The following is a 20,943-nucleotide window of genomic DNA, read 5'->3' as shown; positions in this document are numbered from 1 at the left end:
AGAGCATTCCAGTAACAAAACAAGCAAACAAAATGAACACCTGGGGCACAGGAGGTTCAAGCATGAGCCCAGAATGGCTAAGTAGGTTGGGTAGTTGGTTGCCATCAGCTGGGAAAGCAAAACTCTCAGGCAAATTCTATTTTCTGAATGATGTTTCTGTCCTCACTGGGTTTACGCGAAGAGGATGGAAGAAAGGTAATGTCAAGGTAGACAAAATTGCAGATGAATTTCTCAAAGGGATTAAAGGCGATCTTTAGTAAACATAGGTGACAAGGAAAATTTTACATTTCAGCATTCCCACACACTAAAAAAACAAAAACCAAAAATGTACACATCCAACTATTTTCCCCCTTCTTTGGTAGACATTAATAAATAATTCCTCTAAATTCACAGAAGACAGCAAAATAAAAAAGCTGTAGGTATTTATTGCATCAAAGGTAATACCAGAGTTAAATTAAAAAAATTTGTAACCTTCACCTGTGATAGTCCTAGCATCAGGTTTAGAATAAAATGTTATAAAGTGAAATGCTGTAAAAATCTATTATGGGCTAGCAACCAGACTCTGAAGCCCATTGGTCGTAGCCATTACTAATGCTGAAACTCACAAAGAACCAAATCTCAAATATAACCCTTGCAATGTACATGCACGATGAAGGCAAGAGATGCACCTGTAATGAAACACTGATGAACAGAAGTCTTGGTTCTCCTCACATCTTGATTTCAATCATAAAAGTGGGAAATACATTGAGGATTTGCAATTACCTACCTGGGGGATACCTGGTTTTCATAGCAATAAGAACTCTGTAAGTGAAGCCCACCTGGTGAACACGCGGGTAACCCTACGCATAATTAAAAGAGCACAGAGCACACAAATTAATCCCCCCTGTTTAAAGTGCTCACTTCCTCTGGTTTCCAATGGTTAAATTTTTTCTTTTCCACCCTGCATTTAGCTCCCCCCGTAAGGGCCTGAGTAACTGCACTATTATCAACAAATAAGGCAACCCAAGGGTCCAATTCCACAAGGAGACCCCTGACAAAAAGAGGTATCACTTAGAGATGATGCAGAGCAGCTTCAGAGGGGAGACCAATAGGGCTGAACCTGATGTATTTGGTAAAGAATTTTATTTCTCCTAGGTGAGTACTTTACTCATGAGCTCACTACAGAAGCAGTCATGGTGAAAATAAGACTGGCATTTATAGGATGTCTTTTATCATCAAAATGCTTAAAACAGGTCAATGAAGTGTCCTAGCATTGCTATGGGAGCAGTTTGGCCAAGGCTTTTACAAATGGTGAAAACAGACACAAGAAAGGCAGGGAAAGGCCACGGAAAGACCAAGAATGACAAAAAAGAAAAAGTACTCAACACTCCATGCCATGCTACATACAGAGAAATATACGTAAAGAATTCTTCGCGTATTACGTCCTAAACAACGGTGCCTCTTAAGAGGGCAGTCTGTAAATGGCAAATGTGAGATCACTTGCATTCAAATCGTTTCTGATACTAAATGACAACTCTGATTAAAGGGATTAAAGGCGATCTTCAGTAAACATACGTGACAAGGAAAATTTTACATTTCATCAACGTGAAGCCCATTTGCATAGAAATGAGTGGAAAAAGTAGACCAAACCCAGCAGCACAGTTTCTAGGAGGAAATGGCAGCCGTGGATCTGGCTGGTCAAGGAAAGCACTAGTTTTGGAAACACTGTAGTCTTACTGAAAGGGAAAAAGAAAAGATTAAACTCAAAGAAAGGACACGGAAAGGAGCTGAGGACTTTCCCGGCCGTTCCGTACAAAGCCACTGAGGAGAGACTGTCTCACATGCACTCTGCTTTCACGTGACCCAAGGAAATCCAAGTCATCGCAGGTGGGCGGGGGCCTCTCCTAGGCCGGCCTTGTAGAAGGAAACGTCTTCTTCAGCTGCACCCGGCTATTGATCAGAGGAAGGTTAAAGCGCCAGAAAACGAACTTGGAGACACTCAGGGAGGTGGCCCAGCACGAGGACGTGGAGTTGAGGCCGACGACGTACACGATGTCCGTGATGCACAGACGTGCTCGGAGAAGCAAAACGAAACAAACTCACCTACTTTCAAAGTCAAACAAATTTTACATTGTGCCTCTGTTTAAGAAAGGCCTCTCTGATGGGTGATAAAAGAGTGCGGGAGTCTATGGGACAAGCACCTCTGCCTCTCTTCAGGACTATCACGGGAAGCATGGGGCCACTGCTGGGACCGCAGGGCCGGCACAACCCGGCGCACCAGCCCGGTGACTGGCGACACTTCTCTGCTGGCAATGAGCACAGCAGGTGATCCTCGCTTTGTGTGACTCATTTAACCCCTTCACCCTGGGATTCTTTTGCAGGCAAAGAAAAACATGACACTTCTATGGGTAAAGACTTCCCTAAAGGGGGAAAAGACATCGAAACCTTTGTGCTCTGTGAAATGAGGGAACAAAAGGGTTGCTTGCAGCAAGTTTATATCTGTAGGAAAATCAACTGGGTACCGGCCACTTGCTAGAGAAAAAAAATCCAGCTTGGTTGATGTAACCATTACCCTAGTAAGAAAACAATGACTATCTTGTTCATTTCCTCTTGATCACTTGGGAAGGTTAGGAAAGGGACATATGTGTCTGTAAGCCCTCTAAGTACACATTTTCTTCTCTTTTCTTCTCACTACGTGAAACACATACACATTCTTATTATCCTAAAGTCACTTGAAAAATACGGTGATTGCTTACAAATAGTGGAAAATACCAGTAAGAGGCAAAGAAATGAGCACTTTACAGAGACAGAATTTGATGGGCTTTAACGTGAACCGTTTTATTTAAAACAGGGATCCATCAGAGGTGGTGAACTATCAGGGTCAATGTTCTAGAGCATGGCACGGATGGATGAAAGGGAATACTCACCAGCACCTCACACGGGACTAAAAGACAATGTCAGCAACACACCACGGAAGGAAAACAAACAAAATGGAAAAGGCACCTGGGGGGGAGGGGCTGCGGTGAGCACTGCCTCTCGGCAGGTCCACGCCTGTGCACTGTGGATAAGTCTGGACAAGCGACATTGGAAAGGGAACAAAAAGGTTCCGATCTGAAGCCCAGGATCCTACGTGGGTAGCTAACCTTTCCTCAGCCTGGTTTCCACCCACCGCTGTGTAGTTTCAGGTCCTAAAAAGGGGAGAAGGCTGCTGAAGTGTAACACAAACTCTCCCCCCCTTTTTTTCTCTAGGAAAAAGAAGAGAAACCTCCCCCAGTTCAACCTCAGAGGTGGCTTCTGAAGGCTTGTAAGCATCCTGACATAAAAAATAAGAAACAACAAAATAAAAGACAGGTAAGTGGCCTGGACTTAAACCAGTCAGTCAAACGGAAAGGCAGATTCAGAAAAATAAAACCTGGTGACCAGTCCGTCAGCCGTCTGGTTGGCGCCCTGCCTGAGTGAAGATGTTTAAACTGCATCCACAACACACGCACGCAAGCACAGAACTGCTTCTGGCAACTGAGTAAATAGCTACCCTCTCCTTTGAGCACGGTCCTGCTACCGGTGACCACGTGCCAAGTGCTGAAGTTACAAGAGACACCCAAGTGGCGAAGGACCCCCAGCAGTGGTCTGCCCCGTGTGGCCGGGTCTGTGGGCAACAAGACTTATGCTCTCAAATAATGACCCCTCCCAGCCCCCACTCCTTCCCGTTCACGCTATGCGTTTCGACCTCCCCGCAGGGAGGTCCAGCCGATTCCGTCCCCTCCTGGTTTGAGGCACTCCCTGGAACATCTTTGATTAACCAGGGTCCTTCATTTCTTTCCAACTCCGTTGGTGACTTTTGACTTGGAATGTCGATTCCTTCTTCTGGAAGAATGGCTCTCGCTGTTGCCTGGATGCTTGGGTGGGCCATCTTCAGAACCTGGCCAAAGGAATCGGGACACACCGTCACCGTGCGCTGTGGGCTCCCGGCTCGGGGCTTCTGAAGCCTCTGATTCTGGTTCTCCCTGTCCGGGCCGCCCCACCGCTCCTCCACTGGTCCTTGTGCGCCATCTAGTGGCCTCGTTAATGAATCAAGGCACAGAAGCCCCGGCACTGAGCTAGCACAGCTGGGGCCAGGGTGTGCAAGCCATGGCTCCACAAAGACGGGAGCGTCCTGAGGACGTTTACGTTCACACCGTAGGGCGGATCGTGGTCATGGTGATGGGGACCAGAAGTGAGAGCACAAATAACATCGAAGCACAAAGGAGGGACAATTAAAACAAACCACATGGGTGTCGAGTCTACCTTAGCAATCAAAGGACGCATCAACTAGGTGTCCACACCTTGACCTGCTACACACCATTGTTTCTAAATCCCTAAATGGGAATGGATTCTTGACTTGGCAAAGATCAAAGATATTACATGCCCTCAATGGTTGGATCTGGAAGCCACCTTTACAAATCTGCTGCTCAGGACAGGCAGCCCCGGAGCCATACACGGAAGATGCCACGTGCCCTCAAGCAGCTCACGGTCTACAGGGACGGTGTCGTCTGTTACGCTCTATCATTTGTGTGGGAGCTTAGAGAAAGATGTCTACATTGGCTGAGTGCTGGGCAATCATCAGGCATCAGCCAGGTGGAGGGTGGAGCCAGGGCAGTGGTGGGGTGAGGGTGGGCATTCCGGGTAGGGGTGTGTAAGGCCTGGAAGGTCATCGGAACTTTCTGGCATTAGGCTGGCTCTGCCCTCGGGCTGAGAACATGGAAAATCTCTGGCTTAGCAGCTAAGGCAAAAGGTTCTCTGCTCCAGGGCCCAGATTTTTTTTTTAAAGCTGTCTACCTTTCATTTAAATATATCTCTACCATTGCTTGTTTCTTTTAGTCTTTTCAGTGGAGAACCCGGAATGGCCATGGACTGATCTCTAGGATGGTTCTGAATAAGGGAGCCCAGGGGAAGCCCTGTGCCTACCTCCATCAGCATTCCATAACAGGTTGCTGATTCAGGAGAAATCATCTCAGGGTGACCAGCACTCGGCAGTGTTTTCCCCAGGGACAGCTGTGATGAGCTTCACCCCAAAAGAACTCAGGAGAGCAACTGCCTCAGCAGTGTTTTCCCCTCCCTTGTGTTTTCCCCTCCCTTGTCCCCGCTTCTCCGAGCGATTCTGTGGGTTAAAATTCACGGTCCCTGACATTCAGTTCTCTTCCTTCAGTCAAGCCCACAATCACCTCATAACTGACATGGAATTACTATCCAGTGGGTCATTGTTCTACGAGTCAAATTCTTTAAGATAACCAGGTGGCCCCAAATCTTTCCAAAATGCTCCTCGGAGAGAGGCCAGTGGGAGATCCCTGACTACACTGTTGAGAGCCCCCTCGTGCTGGCCTATCTCTTGAATGAACACGATTAAGTCGATCCACCTCTTCGGAAAGCTTTCTCCTCCTGGCACACAGCTCTTCCTAACGCTTTTCACTCACGGTGAAAGCCAAGAGGAGGAACATCCCCATCAGGATGCTTGAGACAGTGGGATCTTGTTACGTTTTCCTGTCTCAGAAAAGGCAGAACCACGGGGCACCTCTTCCTACGAAGCAAGTTTCTTGGGCAGAACCTGTGAGCACTTTGCATGTTTCTTAATAAGTAACAGGAGACACGCGATGAGTAGGTTTGAGACCCTTCAGGGCATATATTTATCAACATTCGGAAGATAAATACTGATGCTAAATCCCTTTACTGGGCCTTGGGAGGGAGAGGACCCAGGAGCGTTTTTAACAAAGAGCAAGAGAGAGATACCTTTTGTACCTTTCCCGTGAGGCCAGGAGATGTCAGGGCTGTAGGTACCATCTTCACACTCTGAGTAGGTCTAGGGAGAGAAGCAGGCTTAGTGGTGGAATTTCAAGTGCTCCCGGGAGGAGGGGGACCAGCAAACAAGCGAGGCTGCTCAATCCTGGCCTCTCCCAGGCTGGGGATCCCCGCCAGCAAGTGCAGGATCACCTCACGCTTATGCTCTCAGCTATAAGATCAAGGCTATATCCCAGGTGATGCAGATTACATCTTCTAGGAAGCGCCTTTAGCTCCTTAGACTAAAAGTATGAATAAAGGATGAAAGCTGTTATTTTTACTTAAAAATAATTACAGTTGACAAGACTGCTACAGCATTTTAAGCCCACTCACATCTATCCTCTACCTTAATCTTCATCTACTATGAAGTGGGCAGGGCAGGAGTTTCCGGATGGGAGCCCGAGGCTGGGATACAGGTAGAGGCCTGGACAGAGTGAAAGACCTAGCTTTTCAAAAACTGCTCTGGGGCTTGCCATGCAATTTAAAAAAATATATATATATATAAACAAATAATTAAGCTTTAACCCCCTTAAGAAATGAGGATAAAAGTCCTGACCTATTGAATAGGGCAGTCACACGTAAGGATGGCAACTGATAGGAAGTGAATTCTGCACTGGCTACGTTTCTAACGCAGGGAGGCTGACACCCGGCTCTCACTGTGCCGTACACGCCACATCCTCACGTGCATGTGCTCTGGGCTAAAGCGCTAAGCAGGACGTGGTTAGTTTAAATAAAAGGCCATCTCCACCTTCCATTCTATACCTTTTCTCGGTGACCATAGTGCTCTGCATACCAAACCATGCCGTACAGACACAGGAAGGTAGTGAACGCCTGGAAGAGAAAAACAAGCACAAAACCATTTTATAAGTGAGGGTGCACAAAAGAATTCCACTTCCCGGAACTTCAGGGTTTCAATGGGAATTCATACACGATGGCTCGACGCATTTCTGCCTTCTCTCCCGGGATGCCGGTTACAGAATGGCTGGATGCGACAGAGGTGAACCCCGGGGGGCAGCACCCCTAAAGCTTTCGGCAAGAACAGTTCCGATGAGGCCACAGTTACCACTGTGACTCCACTGTCAGAGTGAAGATCATTTCTAGATGTGGGATCAGGTGGGATGCATTTTCTGAACAGCTTTGCAGGTTCTGCCTAAGAGGACGGATAGGACTCTACATTGTATTTCTTTTTGGCCTGATTTTCACAGCCTATCCTCTGCACCCTGCCGCCCATCACTGGAAAGAGTTAAAAGGACTTAGCTTGGGCTTCCCTGGTGGCGCAGTGTTTTGAGAGTCCGCCTGCCGATGCAGGGGACACGGGTTCGTGTCCCGGTCCGGGAGGATCCCACATGTTGCGGAGCAGCTGGGCCCGTGAGCCATGGCCGCTGAGCCTGCGCGTCTGGAGCCTGTGCTCCGCAGCGGGAGAGGCCACAACAGTGAGAGGCCCGCGTACCACAAAAAAAAAAAAAAAAAAAAAAAAAAAGGACTTAGCTTGTCAGCTTCTGAGGGGAAGAGGATTTCTGAATGAAAAAGCAGTTTCATTCAGTCTGGGGTCACAGTGGTGCCGGAGGGCATTGAGGACACACACCCACGTGTAGGTGGCAGACCCCAGCAGGACACCGCTGCCCTGGGCTTGGCGCTGCTTTTTAGTCTCAGTGGCCCGACTCTGACCCCAGTTCTGGTTGCTTTTGTTTTTCTCAGTTGATAGGAAACTAAAGCGAAAATAAAAATGTCTTGTGAGCCCTGGTGTGAAAAGAGAAGGGCGTGGTCCACGGGTACCCAGAGGCCAGGATCACCTCCGCTTCCCCCTATGTGTGCCCCACTGGCCCCCCTGCACCCTAAATTATACTCTAATTTAAGGAAAAAAATAGCACCTAAGAATCCAAAGTTTAAAAATGTGTCAAAAAACTACAAGTTGGGGAAAACTTCCTGGCTGTCTGGACTAAGCAGTGTGTTGGGCCAGGTCCTCCAGCCAGGCCTCCCCTTCCCCTCGCGACTGTAAGTGGATCACCAAAACCCAACCAAACCAAACTGCCCATCCTGCCATGACATTTCTTCAGAATTCCTTGATTAAGGAGCCCACTGACAGTGAATCCTCTTCAAGGATTCCTAACCTCCATCTCTTCCACTGCATTTCCTCTTGGGGACCTGCCACCTTGACCCAGTCATGGGAACAGTTGTGAAATCATGACGGACTCTTCCCTTCTTGAATAATTTTAATTCTTTCTAAGAATCGTGACTTTAGATCTAGAGGCATTGCCTCAGAGATCGTTAATTTCAATTCTCCTCATTTCACAGCAGAGGAATGAAGGCTCAGAGGCGACTGCCTTCTCAAAGACACACAGCTAGAGTGTGGCAAGACTGAAGCCAGAACACAGGTCTCTTTATATCCCTGGATCACATTTCAGGGACGGCTATCGAGATAAATACTGATTTTATGTCTACACATCTTTATATCTCTACTGATCTGTCCACTCATCCATTCCTGGAGGAAGCAAAGCATCATGGGAAAAGCCAGTCCCATCCCATCCCTCTGCACAGCCCACAGCCTGGAGGGTAGAGCCAAGGCTGCAGGGAAGGCTGGGCTGTGCGTTCTCATCACCGCAGCTTGTGGTCCAGCCCTGGCCCAGTTCCTCAGGTCAGTGACGTTCACTGAGTGTCTGCTGGGCGCACAGAGTCACCTTAAGTCTCAAGGAAGAAAGGAGTCCAAGCGCTCCAGCTGGCCATTCTCCTTCTACATCAGTGAAGTGTGAATAGCGGCATGGTGGAGAGGTAACATGAAATATAAGAAGATCCACTAACTAGTTCATTTTATATTAAATCCATATACAAACTGGTATAAATTAGGAATTTTTTTTAAAAAGCTCATATCCCCCATCAAAAAATTAGGCAATGAATGAATATATTCAAATTATAGAATGAAAACTACTTCTAATCTTTAACATATTCCAGTACTTGTTCAGATTTCTAATATACAACCACGATTAAATGTACGATTTTCACGGCATGGCAAGAGTGGGAAGACTAGAGCATCCGCAGTGTGTAAACCTATGTATATGCCAGCTCCTTGACAAAGAGCAGAACAGGTCGGCCTAGGTTTCACAGGGAGGGCAGGGAGGACAGGTTCCACCTCCGTGGACCAGTCGGTGGCTGTGCGGTGGCGGGGGTGGGGGGTGGGGGCAGCGCCGCGCCGCTAGACCATGGGAGCAGTCAGGGCTGGGCTGGCTGTCACTGTGCAACCCGCCCACCAGAGGGCAGGCATGTGGGGCTCTTCCTCTTCGTCCCCCAGCTTCCTCCCTTCCCCTGGGAGGGCAGGCGGGCAGCTGGGGCTGCTCCAGCAGCAGACAGCCGAGCAGAGCTGGCTTTGCAGCGGGGCAGGCAAACACTGGCAGGTGCTGGGAGACAGATGCTTATCATCACGATCGCCAGGCAAAGGGCCTGCCGCAGCTGCCAAGTTTACCACTTCACCTGGGTACAAGAGGCCCCTTTTATACACTTGTCCCAGGAGACAAAAGCGTGTAATTTATGGGTTTGCAATCACACCTGTGGAAATCTAGGCAAGCACCCACTTAAAATGTCAAGGCCTGGATTTAAAATGACAGTTGTATGGATTCTGTTTAAATAAAAGGAAGAAAGAAAGAGAAACGTGAGGGCTGAGAGCCAAGGCAGCACACCCCCCCCCACCCCCGGTGTGGCTTCCACGCTATGGTAAGGTGTGCTCAAATTCACCCCGACTGATCAGACAACTGGTGCGGGGCAGCTTATTAACCAGCCTCTGGGAGCTTTACTTCCACACTGATCTCAGATTCTGTGTACGTTCTCCTACCAGGCAAGGCGAATAATTGGGGGCTTTGTTTCTCTTAGTGTGGAGGCCTGGCGTAACTCAACGCTCTCTTACTCAATAATGTTTGCCTCACTCCTAAGATTGAGACCAATCTTGATCTCTAATAAAGGCCATGATTATAAAAATGTGCCAGGACCTTATTCCTTATTTCCACTCTTTTTCTCTAACTGGTAAATGTGCAAGGCAGTGGGGACCCCTAATCATCCTAGCCAAAGGCCTCTTTTCAGGCCAGGTCCCCCTCCATGGCGTTCATCACTGCTAACACCAACTGGGGGATTCTGCTTATCTTCAAAGTCCTCTTTCCTGTGGCCGCTTCTTGCCCTTGGCCTGGCCTCTAAAATGTGGCTGCTCCCCAGACGCCATTCTCAGCCAGCTTCTCCTTCCCACACTATGTTCCCCGACTCTTACCGACCCAACGGCTCCAACCATACCCTACACACAGGTGCCTCCCACCTCTTTCACCTCCAGCGCCGACCGAGTCTTTCCAGTGCTACTGGACAGACCAGAATTTCCAATGACACAAGACACCTTCACCTGTAAAATCTAAAAGTTCCTCACACCTAACTCATCTCCTTTCGAGGGGCTTCTCTGATATCCTCCAACCTGTTACTAGCACCAAAAGCCACCAGTGGCACAAACAGGAAAGCCTGGAGTTGCCCTCCCCAGCTCTCAGAAGGGGACATCGTCTATCGAGTTGGGCTCTGTAGCTCTCAGATCCAGCCCTTTCTCTGCATCTTCAATGCCGCTGCCTTGGATAGGTTCTCACTGAGGCCCCTCCAACACCCTCAGGCTCAGCCCTTCTCCAATCCGGCCCCCCATACTCTCCCACCCTCCAGCTGCCCCATGAGACAGTCTTTCCTCTGAAAAACCTTCGAATCTCCAACCAAGACACACAGAGCCCATCCTACGCAGACGACCCCCTCCGCCTCCAACTCGCTCTCCTTCTTGCTCCCCAAACAGGTTGCCGTCCTCTTGTGACGCTGGCACGGGCATGGCTTCGAGTCTTTGGACGTGCTTGTCTCTCAACCTGCCTCTGTGTGCCCCGGTCTTTGTCCCTTGACCTCAGTCCTTTCTCCTCCCTGCGTGTGCCGAGTGTTTCCTGTGCTAGCGTCCGTGGGGACAAAAGGACAATGGAAACTTATTCTCTGTGAGCAGGAAGTGTCATGTGGAGGAGACCGATATAAATACCCCAAGTTACATCACACTGGGGCTAGAACTAAAAGAAACATGTACCAAATGCGGCTGGTCCCCCGAGGAGGGGTCGTCTAGTCTGCCTCGCAGGTGAGAGCGTATTGCATGCAGGACACGGATTTAAGTTTGGTCTTGGCATTAAGATTCACCAGGTAGAGAACGCAGGGAAAAGCACGCAGATCAGGCAGAGGAAGCCTCCTGGGTGAAGGCAAGACGACTCTGGAAGGATGGTGGGTTGAGGTATCTAGGAATAGTTTGGCGGAGCCCGAGCACAGGGTACAGGCGGTGGGTGTGGTGAACGATCCAGAATGACGGCCCTAAACACACAAGCACGACTTCCTATCTCAGCTGGTAGGTCTGTGGTGGGGATGCTGTTCCTTCTTGCTGTTTCTGTCTACACGGAGGGGGCTTCCCTGGTATAACACTCCTGCTTTCCCTCACCCCTCGCCCCTTCCCCAGGGAGGTGCGAGTGTCTTAACGGACTAGGGAATAACAGACAAGGAAGCTGGGCGTCTCCCTTCTTTCCCTCTGGGTGCGAGGCCACCAGCGCAATGTGGGCGCCCTGCTTCCTGGGGCTGCAGAGGAAGCGTGTCTGCTTCTGGGGTTCACTAATCCGAAGCCCCTTGTTGGCACGCACCTGAAGCTGATACCGAAAAATGTGGACTCTCAGTAGTAAAGCTGCCGTTCTGCCTCCATAGCCTTCGTCCATCCTGACTATCTCTAATTGCTCTGAACCTGGTGGGGGGAAATGCTGTACTGTTAGGCCCTCTAGGCCCCAACGATAGGGGAAATGATTCTACGCGGGGCAAAGGGGTCCCGATTGGAATTATGGAAGATCACTCCGGCAGCAGTGTAGGGAATGGAGGTGAAGGGCAGGATGGAGAAAATGGGTGTCTAGAGGGCAGAGGCAGTGGGAACAGAGGAGGGGCTGGAGCTGGGCCACCCGGGTGAATGAATAGAGCCAGAGGGCTGACATGGGGGCTGACAGTGGAGAGGAAGCAGCCGCCTGGGTCTTAGGCTGGGGCACCTGAGGGATGGGGGAGCCGTTCACTGTGATCCTTTGTGACCCTGAGTACACATCACCTCCAGGAGCTTCACCCCAGCTTGTCTGCTGCTCTCTCTAGGGGTCCTCTAGCTCCGTGCACACACATCTTTCTTTTTGTTTTTTGCACACCTTTATTGGTGTATAATTGCTTTACAATGGTGTGCTAGTTTCTGCTTTATAAAAATGTGAATATAACAAAGTGAATCAGCTATACATATACATATATCCCCATATCCCCTCCCTCTTGCGTCTCCCTCCCACCCTCCCTATCCCACCCCTCTAGGTGGTCACAAAGCACCGAGCTGATCTCCCTGTGCTATGCTTCTGCTTCCCACTAGCTATCCATTTCACATTTGGTAGTGTATATATGTCCATGCCACTCTCTCACTTCATCCCAGCGTACCCTTTCCCCTCCCTGTGTCCTCAAGTCTGTTCTCTACGTCTGCATCTTTATTCCCTGTCACTAGGTTCATCAGTACCGCTTTTTTAAATTCCACACATACGTGTTAGCATATGGTGTTTGTTTTTCTCTTTCTGACTTACCTCACTCTATATGACAGATTCTAGGTCCATCTACCTCACTACAACCCAAACATCTTTTATGATGTTTGCAATATAAGTAGTTTGCTTGTGTAATTCCCACGTGGACTTGGAGATCCTCCGAAGGGGGACACCTGTGGAGGGGGAGCAGGAAATCTCCAGCCAGACTATCTGAGTTTGAGTCCTGGCTCTGCCACATGCTACCTGTGTGACCTTAGGTAAATGAGTGAACCTCTCTGTGCCTTTATCTATAAAAGAGGGATAATAAAGTACCTCCCCTCAAAGTGTAAAGATCAAATATGCAATTCATGAAAAGTGCTTCAAACAGTGTCTGGCACCTAGTAAGCATGAATAAATCTTCACTATCACCTACCTGCGTGGCTCCAGCACCAGGGCAGCTCTAACAAGAACGTGGCAACATGACAGACTTACAAGGGACTATGCTAAGTGATACAGAGACTGAGAAACGGGTCATGTCCTCAAAATAAGTTACTGTCACACAGACACCAAGGCAGATCAAAACTCACCAACGTAAGGAGGTATAATGCTAAGTGTCTAATCAGTAAAACAGAGCGAAAGTCTCTACAACTTAGAGAGAGACTGGAGGAGCCCCACCGGCTGGGTGACCAGAGATCGCTCCTTGGACACGCCCTTGGGGAGACCTTTCTGGCTGCTGATGCCCCAGGGGGAGGCCCACAGTGGGCTGTTGCGAGGAGGGCCTTTGGCCCACATCCCAGGAGTCTCGCCTGCCTCAACCTCCCTGTGGTCCCAGCGGCGCCAGGTGAGGGCTGCACCCACACCTGCCCACCGCCACAGGTCACGCTACAATTCACAGAGCTGGGGTGCCCACGCCAGACAGAAATGTGAGGAGCGCATGGTGAGATCTCCTGGCCCATCTGACACACTGCCCCAACCAATCCTTATATCTAGTCACACTGCAACAGAAAAAGTACTTCTGAGCGTTAATTCCGGAGCCTGAGTACAAAGGAGATCATTATTCCCTTTCATTGTTCAAGATAAAACAGGATAGAACAGGCTCAAGGTGCCCTGGCACAGTTAGGATTTCTAGCAAGTAACCCTAAAAATAGACACCACAAAAGGCAATAAGAAACACTTTTAAAAAAATACAGAGTTTAGGGGCTTCCCTGGTGGTACAGTGGTTGGGAGTCCACCTGCCGATGCAGGGGACGTGGGTTCGTGCCCCGGTCCGGGAAGATCCCACATGCCGCGGAGCGGCTGGGCCCGTGAGCCATGGCCGCTGAGCCTGCACGTCCGGAGCCTGTGCTCCGCAATGGGAGAGGCCACAACAGTGAGAGGCCCGCGTACCACACACACAAAAAAAGAAATACAGAGTTTAGTTTTGCTCCCTGCCCCCACCAATTAGACCTGAATTAGGTCTAATTAGGCCTCTGCATCCAGCTACCGATTTACAGAAAGTACAGAGGACAAAGAAATCTGTTCAGTTACAGTAAGGATGGAGTCAGTAAAACCAGACTGAGGGAAAATCTAGAAGACAAAAGAGCTTGTTTCTTCAATGTAAAGGAGAGAGCTAGAGACAGAGGGAAAACTGTAGATTAAAAGAGACCTTTTACTAAAAGGCATGCCAACCAACTGCAATCAGTGGATGTTGGTTCAAATCAACTGCTAAAAAATACAAAACGTAAGGAAACATCAGAAACGTGAACGTTGATTAGCTATTTGACAGTATGAAGGAATTAATTCTTTTTCAGGTGTGATAATGGTATGGTGGTTGCACCAACCAAAAAGCATTCTTATCTGCTTTAGAGATACGTCCTGAAATAGTAAAGTGGGTCTGCTTCAAAGTAACCCAGGGTTGGGGATAGTGAGTATGGAATATAAGGACATAAGACTGCCCATGGGTTGACAATTGTTGAAACTGGATGATGGGTGCATGAGGGGTGAGCAACCCCCTATCTACTTCCACATATGTTTGAAATTTTCTATGATCATTAAAAAAAAAAAAACCCGAGTTAATTTTCTGGACCAAGTAAGTAAAAGGGAAGAATCTTAAATGTAAAATAAGACTTTTCCCCAAAGTAACAAAACAAATTAAGAAGCGCAATGACAGCATTTTAAGCTAGGCAAGATCTTGCTTCATTTGAAAGAGGAGGGAAATGTCCCAGGACAACGGAGCTGGGGGCCCCCAGGGCTCTTCCCTTCCGAGAGGAAAACACATCCTTCACGGCTTATAAAGTCGGCCTGCGGGGAAGAAACTGTATGGTCTGATTACCTCCAAAAACACCTCACCTGGCCTATAAACAACAGTCTGTCATTTTGTACATAAACCCTTGGACAGTAGTACATATGTTACGGGGCACTGTAACTATCCTTGTCACCTCATGGCAGGCCTGACATTTTCAGCAAGTGTAGATGAATTCTCATAAGCGAAATAAATGAGAGTATGATGCACCTGCTGAGGGCATTTGACCAGAACCTGCAAAGGTGACCAATTTTAGGTGCCATGTGGTCCTATGTATTTATTCTTGAACTTCAGACCAGTGGCCAATCTTGCGTTACTACAGTAGAATGTCCCGTCTATAAATTTCTAAGGAACCTTGGTACACAAGAGTGTTTTGTTTTGTTTTGTTTTAGAAGACACCATGAGGACTTTAACTAACACTTTTGGGTAAAAAAGTAATGACTTACCACACAAAGAAGCCAAAGCACAACATAGAGGATTTGGGTCTTAGAGAAGAGATCTTGTCCAAATTTTATGCAGACAATAGCTTCCAGGAAACCAATGACCCTGTTAGACAGAACAAGAGGTTAAATACGAATTCATCTTATCAGAGCATTATGCATTACCAGAAATACGCATAATTCCATCAAAAAGTTCAAGTGGTCATAAGATTTCTGCCCCGAACACTGGAAGCAGGTCCCCTACAAAATGACACTGTGCTTTCTTCAGGAATAATATATATTATTATATATACATACATATTTAGATTTAATTAAAAGTTTATTGTACTGTTACCCCTCTCTTCTTTTCTGCAGACTGTTTTTTTTAAGAGCAGTTTTAGGTTCATAGCAAACTTGAGAGGAAGGTACAGAGTCCCTATACCCTCTGCCCCGACACATGCACAGCTGCCCCCACTGTCAACATGTGTCACAAGTGATGAACCTGCATTGACACATCACTCAAAGTTCACAGGTTATGTCAGAGTTCACGCTTGGTGATGTACATTCTATGGGTTTGGACAGGTGTATAATGACATGTGTCTACCATTAGAGGGTCATACCGAATGGTTTCACTGCCCTGAAAACCCTCTGTGCTCTGCCTCTTCATCCCTCTATCCCTTCCCAGAAATAATCAAATATTCTTTACATCTTCCTTCCTCACAGACTACAATCTCAACTCGTACGTCTTCATAGCTGGAGGCTGCCTGGTATCATCTACGTCGGAGCTTATCACAATGGGTGGACAGTCACCCCCTTGGCTGGAGCCCTTGCAGGGCCAGGGAACCTACTACCTCTGTGGGCAGCTGCCTCTGCTGCTCAGTTTCTTTAGCTGTTGGGAAGTCGTTCCTTGTCTCAGGCTGGTACCTGCCTCCTTCCACCCCTGGTCCTAATTCTGCCCTCCGCAGTCGTATAGGGGAGTGTGAGCCTTCCAGGTGAGTCTTTCAGTAACTTGAAGGCAGCATTCACATTCCCTCCCAGCCATCTTAGAATTTCCAGATTTAATATGCTCCAGTTCTGCTGATGATAAAAACCCTTTATCCTCTGCATCTGTAAGCAATTTTGCTAAATCCAAAAACGATGGAAAAAATAACTTCCATGTTTTCCTCTTTAATTAAAACATTAGAGAAAAAAGCCAACCTTGTATAATACAACTTCATCTATGAATACTAAAATCAGACCTTTATTAAGGTTCAGAGCTTGAAGGTAAGAACGGATGAGGTGAGGGTAACATAGCCGGTCATGTGATCCCAAAGACTGCCCAGGAACAGCGATTTCAGATAAGGCCACCTTAGGTGTGCCTCGATCAGAACGGAATCTGGAGGGACTGGTCTTGTTGCACAGATAATCTCTAAAAAGGCAGGAAGAGGCCCAGAAGGCCCCCGGTCCCCTCCCTACTGGCAGACAGAGGTCACTGCCATGGTCAAATGGATGGACGGCTCTAAACAACGGAATGCCCAGAGTCAGAGCCACCTGTGCAAAGCAGAAAGTCTCCTGGACACGCCTCTAAAGAATCTGGAGCTGTCTTGGCCCACAGCCCCAACGAAACAAGGTTAGGAGTGGTCGCCTGGATCTTTTCAGAGCACCCCCTCTTCCTCCCCAGCTCCCCGCCACAACAAAGGCTGGCACGTTGGAGAGCAGGGCTGAGGTCGACTGTCACACTGAAGTCGAGGCTGTCAGGGAAGCAGCGAGGGCAAGGGCGCCTGCCGGCGGACACACAGAACGTGTGCAGCCTCTTGCTGGGACGTCTTGCTGGGATGCAGGACTGCATCAGAAAATGTTAAGAAGAAGTGCGCCTACCTGCCCTTAACCAGACAGAACACCCAGAGCTTACTGTGAGAGGTGTCTGGGTATTCAAGCCGACTGAGGCAGCTTTCAAGAGCTTGGTGACCAGCAGACTAGACCTGTTTCTCCAACTTCTGTGATCTGAGACCCACGGCAGGAAGCCTATTTTTCACTGTGGCCCAGTACACAGACACACGCACACACACAGACACACACACACACGACTGAAACAAAAGTCACACAAAACAACCGGCCCCTTGCTCTGACATCTTCCGACTCTATCTGATTTTCAGAAAATGCTGTTCAGGACCCACTCAGTTGACTGCGTAACGAAGAAAAGAGACTGGAGGCCGCGCCTCCTGTTTCACCGTCATGGGCTGACCGTGCTGACCGCCCAGAGGCAGCTCCTGCCCCAGTTCACGCGCCAGGCAGGTCTGCCCTGCTTGATTTATGAAGAGGGACTTGCTCGTTTTCAGCATGGCCCACTAGTTCTCAAGGTTCACCAACCTTGATGTCACCATTCTGGGAGGACTCAAGTCTCTATAATAAAGCATCCTAAATTAGCCAACTGACCTCTGCATCTCAGATCATTTGCGTTTTACTTTCTTTTACCACTTTTCAGCAAGGTGCAGTTTTCTGGAGTGGCGTTTGCCACCATTCTCTGCCCTTGCTCCTCTAGGCCATTTCTCCCTCCACGGTGATTATAGTTTCAGACCGCCTGATCAGAAAAAAAACTTTGTTGTAACACTGCCTCTCTCTCTGATCCGCCGTCTCCTTTTCCTCAACAGGTAAGTAGAGAGTTCTGTGGAAAATATACCCACGCTCCGTAGAGTAAGACGCTGGCAAGGACTTGTAAACGTGAAGAGAAAAATGCCCGTGGAAAGAAGAGGCATGTGGTGAAAGAAGGAAGTGCAGGGAAGATCCCCAGTCCTTGGACAAGACAGTAGGAAGGCAGTCCACCTTCCTCCTTCCTGTGACAGAAGTACATTAGAAATCTGGTAGATGTGTGAATTCTCTCTCCCGCCAGATCAGTAATCAGTGGAAATCCATCCTATCCATAGGATGGAAATTGAGTCCATCCTATCACCCTTTAAGCTACTTTGGGTAGGAAAATCAGCTTACATCACAGAATTTATGAGAAACAGTGACAACGGCCCTTTGTCTTTTGGAAAGAAGGTGGTGGGAAACTTGCCTAGATCAAACTTCACTAACTCCCCAGAATCTGGAGTGAGAGCTCCAGACACACACACACACACACACACACACACACACACACACACACACACGCTTGGAACGAATGACAATGCAACATAAGCAGCAAGTATCTCTAAATAGTTGATGTCTTTGGGTGATGTTTCAATACGCATGTAATACAGGGAAAAAAAGTGACTCTGTTTAAAAATCTGTTAGGGTTTTCATCAGATTTTCTTTATGCTGTCACACTCCATTTAGAACCTAGGTTAGGTCCTGAATGTAAGCTCCCTGAGAGACTGAACTTCACCTACAGGTGTGCTGGATGTCTCTGGAACTTCAGTTGCTAAATGGCATGGTGAGATGTTGATGGTATTGAAGCAGAAGAAGCACTTATTTGAGACACTGAAGAGTATCTCCCATTTAATATTGGGGGTTAAACTGGGTAACCTCTGCTTTCTTTCAAATCACTTAAATAATTGTAAATTCAGATACAGCATTTGTATCTGTAATGAGACAATAAATTGTCACCATGTGTTAGTTTTCTTTGGGACAATAAAATTAGACCCTGGTAGACAGCAAGCAGTCGCTTTGTGGGGTCTTTCTGGTGTGAAAGTAACGTAAAATGTGGTTAAGCCCATCACGATATGTTGTCCCAAACTCACCATCAATTTCACAGGGAATTCATATAACTCATTTTCTGATTTATTTCAAGAAACAAGGTCTTCAAGTTCTACATGGGAATTATCTCTTGATTTCCTAATATTTTTTTAAAAAACAGTTTCTACACCCTCTTTGTGTAACTTGCCAATTAACTCCTCTAAATTTAAATCAGAAAAGGAATGTTAAAAATGAAAGACACACAAAAACAAAACTGCACTGAAAGGCACTTAATGTAGGGTTAAGAAATAACCCAAGAAATTCAGAGGCTAAAGTGGTTTTATATGTCCACGATAAAAGATTACTCACCCAAACACCCAGCACTGTGTTCCCACACGCTTGCACTGTGTGTCGGTGAGGTAAGCATAGTACTGTCTGAAAGAACAAAGGTGGAATTCACTGAGAGCTTCTGGAAGACCAGCAAGTCAATACAGAATTAAATCACTTTGACAGCGTGAGTATAAAAAATGTCTGCCTTGTTCCACATACTTGGGCTGCCTGGTCTAGTTCTATTTAAGGGAATAGGAAGCCAGTGCCTGTTGAAACCTTCCTGTAAGAGGCTAAGAATTTGGATTGGGTTGGAGGGGGATGGTTATTGGAGCCAGATTATTGGCAAAGGCAGTCTTGATTCAGACACAGACTCCCACAGCCCTGAGCCAAAGCCACCCCTGGGGGGGTGCCTCAGTCTCCCTCCATGGAGGTGATTCCAGAAGGTCTCCTGCATGGTCACTGTCTCCTCTGGCTCTTTCCAGGATAAAGGTTGCTGATCGTAACAGGCAATAAATATATACCTTTGTGGCTCTCAGAAACTGGAATGGGACTGTAGCTGCACCTCACTGTCACTGAGGCCAATAACTGAATGCTACTGACATGATCAGAAAAGAGGTGATGACATGGAGGTGAGAGGCTCAGTGCAGCAACCATGCAATAGAAATACAGTATGAGCCTCAAATGCAATTTAAAGTTTTCTAATAACCGTGTTAGAAAAGTAAAAAGGAACTGATGAAATTCATTTTAATAATTAATTTATATATAATCCAATGTATTGAAAACATTATAAAGAAGCATTTTATATTGTGTTTGCACTAAGCCTTCAAGGGCCAGTGTGTACTCTACGCGTACAGCACATTTCAGGGTGACTGGCCACACTCCCAGTGCCCAGTAGCCACACGTGGGAGAGGCTGCCTGTGGGACAGTGGAGGCTTAGAGTCTCATTACTGCCCCTGAAACTTAACTCATCATCTTCTGGTGGAGGTGGGTCACAGACTCCTTTGAGGGTTTGATGAAAGCTATGATAAAGGCACATAAAACATGCACACAGAATTCTGCATTAAACTTTGGGGGGTTCACGGATGCCTAAAGCTCATCCACAAACTATCGCCTCTGAACCCCAAAGTGAAGAATTGTAACTGTAAAGAATTCAGGTTTTCCTCTCACTCACATTTTCATTACCTAATTTGCTTTTGCTAGTTCAGCTGCTTTACTCATGGTGTCCATGTCCTACACTGCACATTATATTATTAGATTAAAAGAATGTTCACTCAAATATCTCCTCAAAGCAGAGTCATGTGAAAGTCTAAAAAGGAGATCTGAAAACGGAGATCTGGTATGTATGTATGATTTATACTGAAGCCTATGAGCTTTCTCTCCCTTTTAGGGCCTGGCATTTGCTAATTGGGACTAAAACCCATCAGAGTACTTCCATCTTTCCAAGAAGCTTGTCAAACCATCTCCTTACATATGAAGAGCCTCAAGTGGTGTAGGAACACAGAAAGTGGCTAAGTTTTAAACAAAAAAGAATTGTGTGGAAACCCATAGGGTTTGGCAAAAATTTTAAGGAGCTCTCGAAAAGTCTGAACACTGGATTTTTGGTCTCTGGTCTAAATCTCTAGTTTTTGTTGTGAAATGTTTAACAATATTGAAATTTTCATGATGAATCGCATGTGATTTGCTGTTCTGTTTTATAAGACATTTCTTTCCCCACTTATTGACTTTGTTGATTGCTCGTAATTTTATGAAGAAACTGCTGCTAATCTTTCCTGAAAATAACTGGCAGCCTCAAATTAAATCAAATTTTAAATACAGTAGGGAGGCTCCAACCCACCAAAGGAAAATTGCATGCATGAGATAACTACTTCGACGGACCACTGGTCTATAAAGTGGCAAAAGGCTGCGGTTTACCAGCTGTTACTTTCCTGTTTTT

At 47.3% G+C, this 20,943-nt stretch overlaps 1 protein-coding gene across 7 annotated transcripts in view; it reads right to left on the bottom strand.

The window, feature by feature from the left end:
- Positions 1-231: 231 nt before the first annotated feature.
- PTDSS1 (phosphatidylserine synthase 1) overlaps positions 232-20,943 on the bottom strand; it is a 67,951-nt gene continuing 47,239 nt past the window's right edge. For 3 of the 7 annotated variants that reach the window (XM_027131447.1, XM_027131452.1, XM_027131454.1), the window contains 5 exons: positions 19,050-19,115; positions 15,075-15,174; positions 6,553-6,621; positions 5,743-5,812; positions 232-2,053 (listed from right to left, as the gene is read on the bottom strand). In XM_027131447.1, the coding sequence (XP_026987248.1) occupies positions 1,884-2,053; positions 5,743-5,812; positions 6,553-6,621; positions 15,075-15,174; positions 19,050-19,115 (475 nt within the window). In that variant the 3' untranslated portion in view covers positions 232-1,883. Of the gene's footprint in view, positions 2,054-2,791; positions 3,899-5,742; positions 5,813-6,552; positions 6,622-10,101; positions 11,140-15,074; positions 15,175-19,049; positions 19,116-20,943 lie in introns of those variants that run through there. The other 4 variants (XM_027131453.1, XM_027131448.1, XM_027131451.1 and 1 more) reach the window with 3 other exon arrangements.

This window comes from Aethalodelphis obliquidens, unplaced genomic scaffold, assembly GCF_003676395.1.
Source record: "Aethalodelphis obliquidens isolate GAN/ISIS:26980383/991018 unplaced genomic scaffold, ASM367639v1 scaffold39, whole genome shotgun sequence".
In the NCBI taxonomy this organism is placed as follows: domain Eukaryota; kingdom Metazoa; phylum Chordata; class Mammalia; order Artiodactyla; family Delphinidae; genus Aethalodelphis; species Aethalodelphis obliquidens.
Note: the sequence above shows the minus strand (reverse complement) of the source record. Positions and strands in the feature narration are given on the sequence as shown.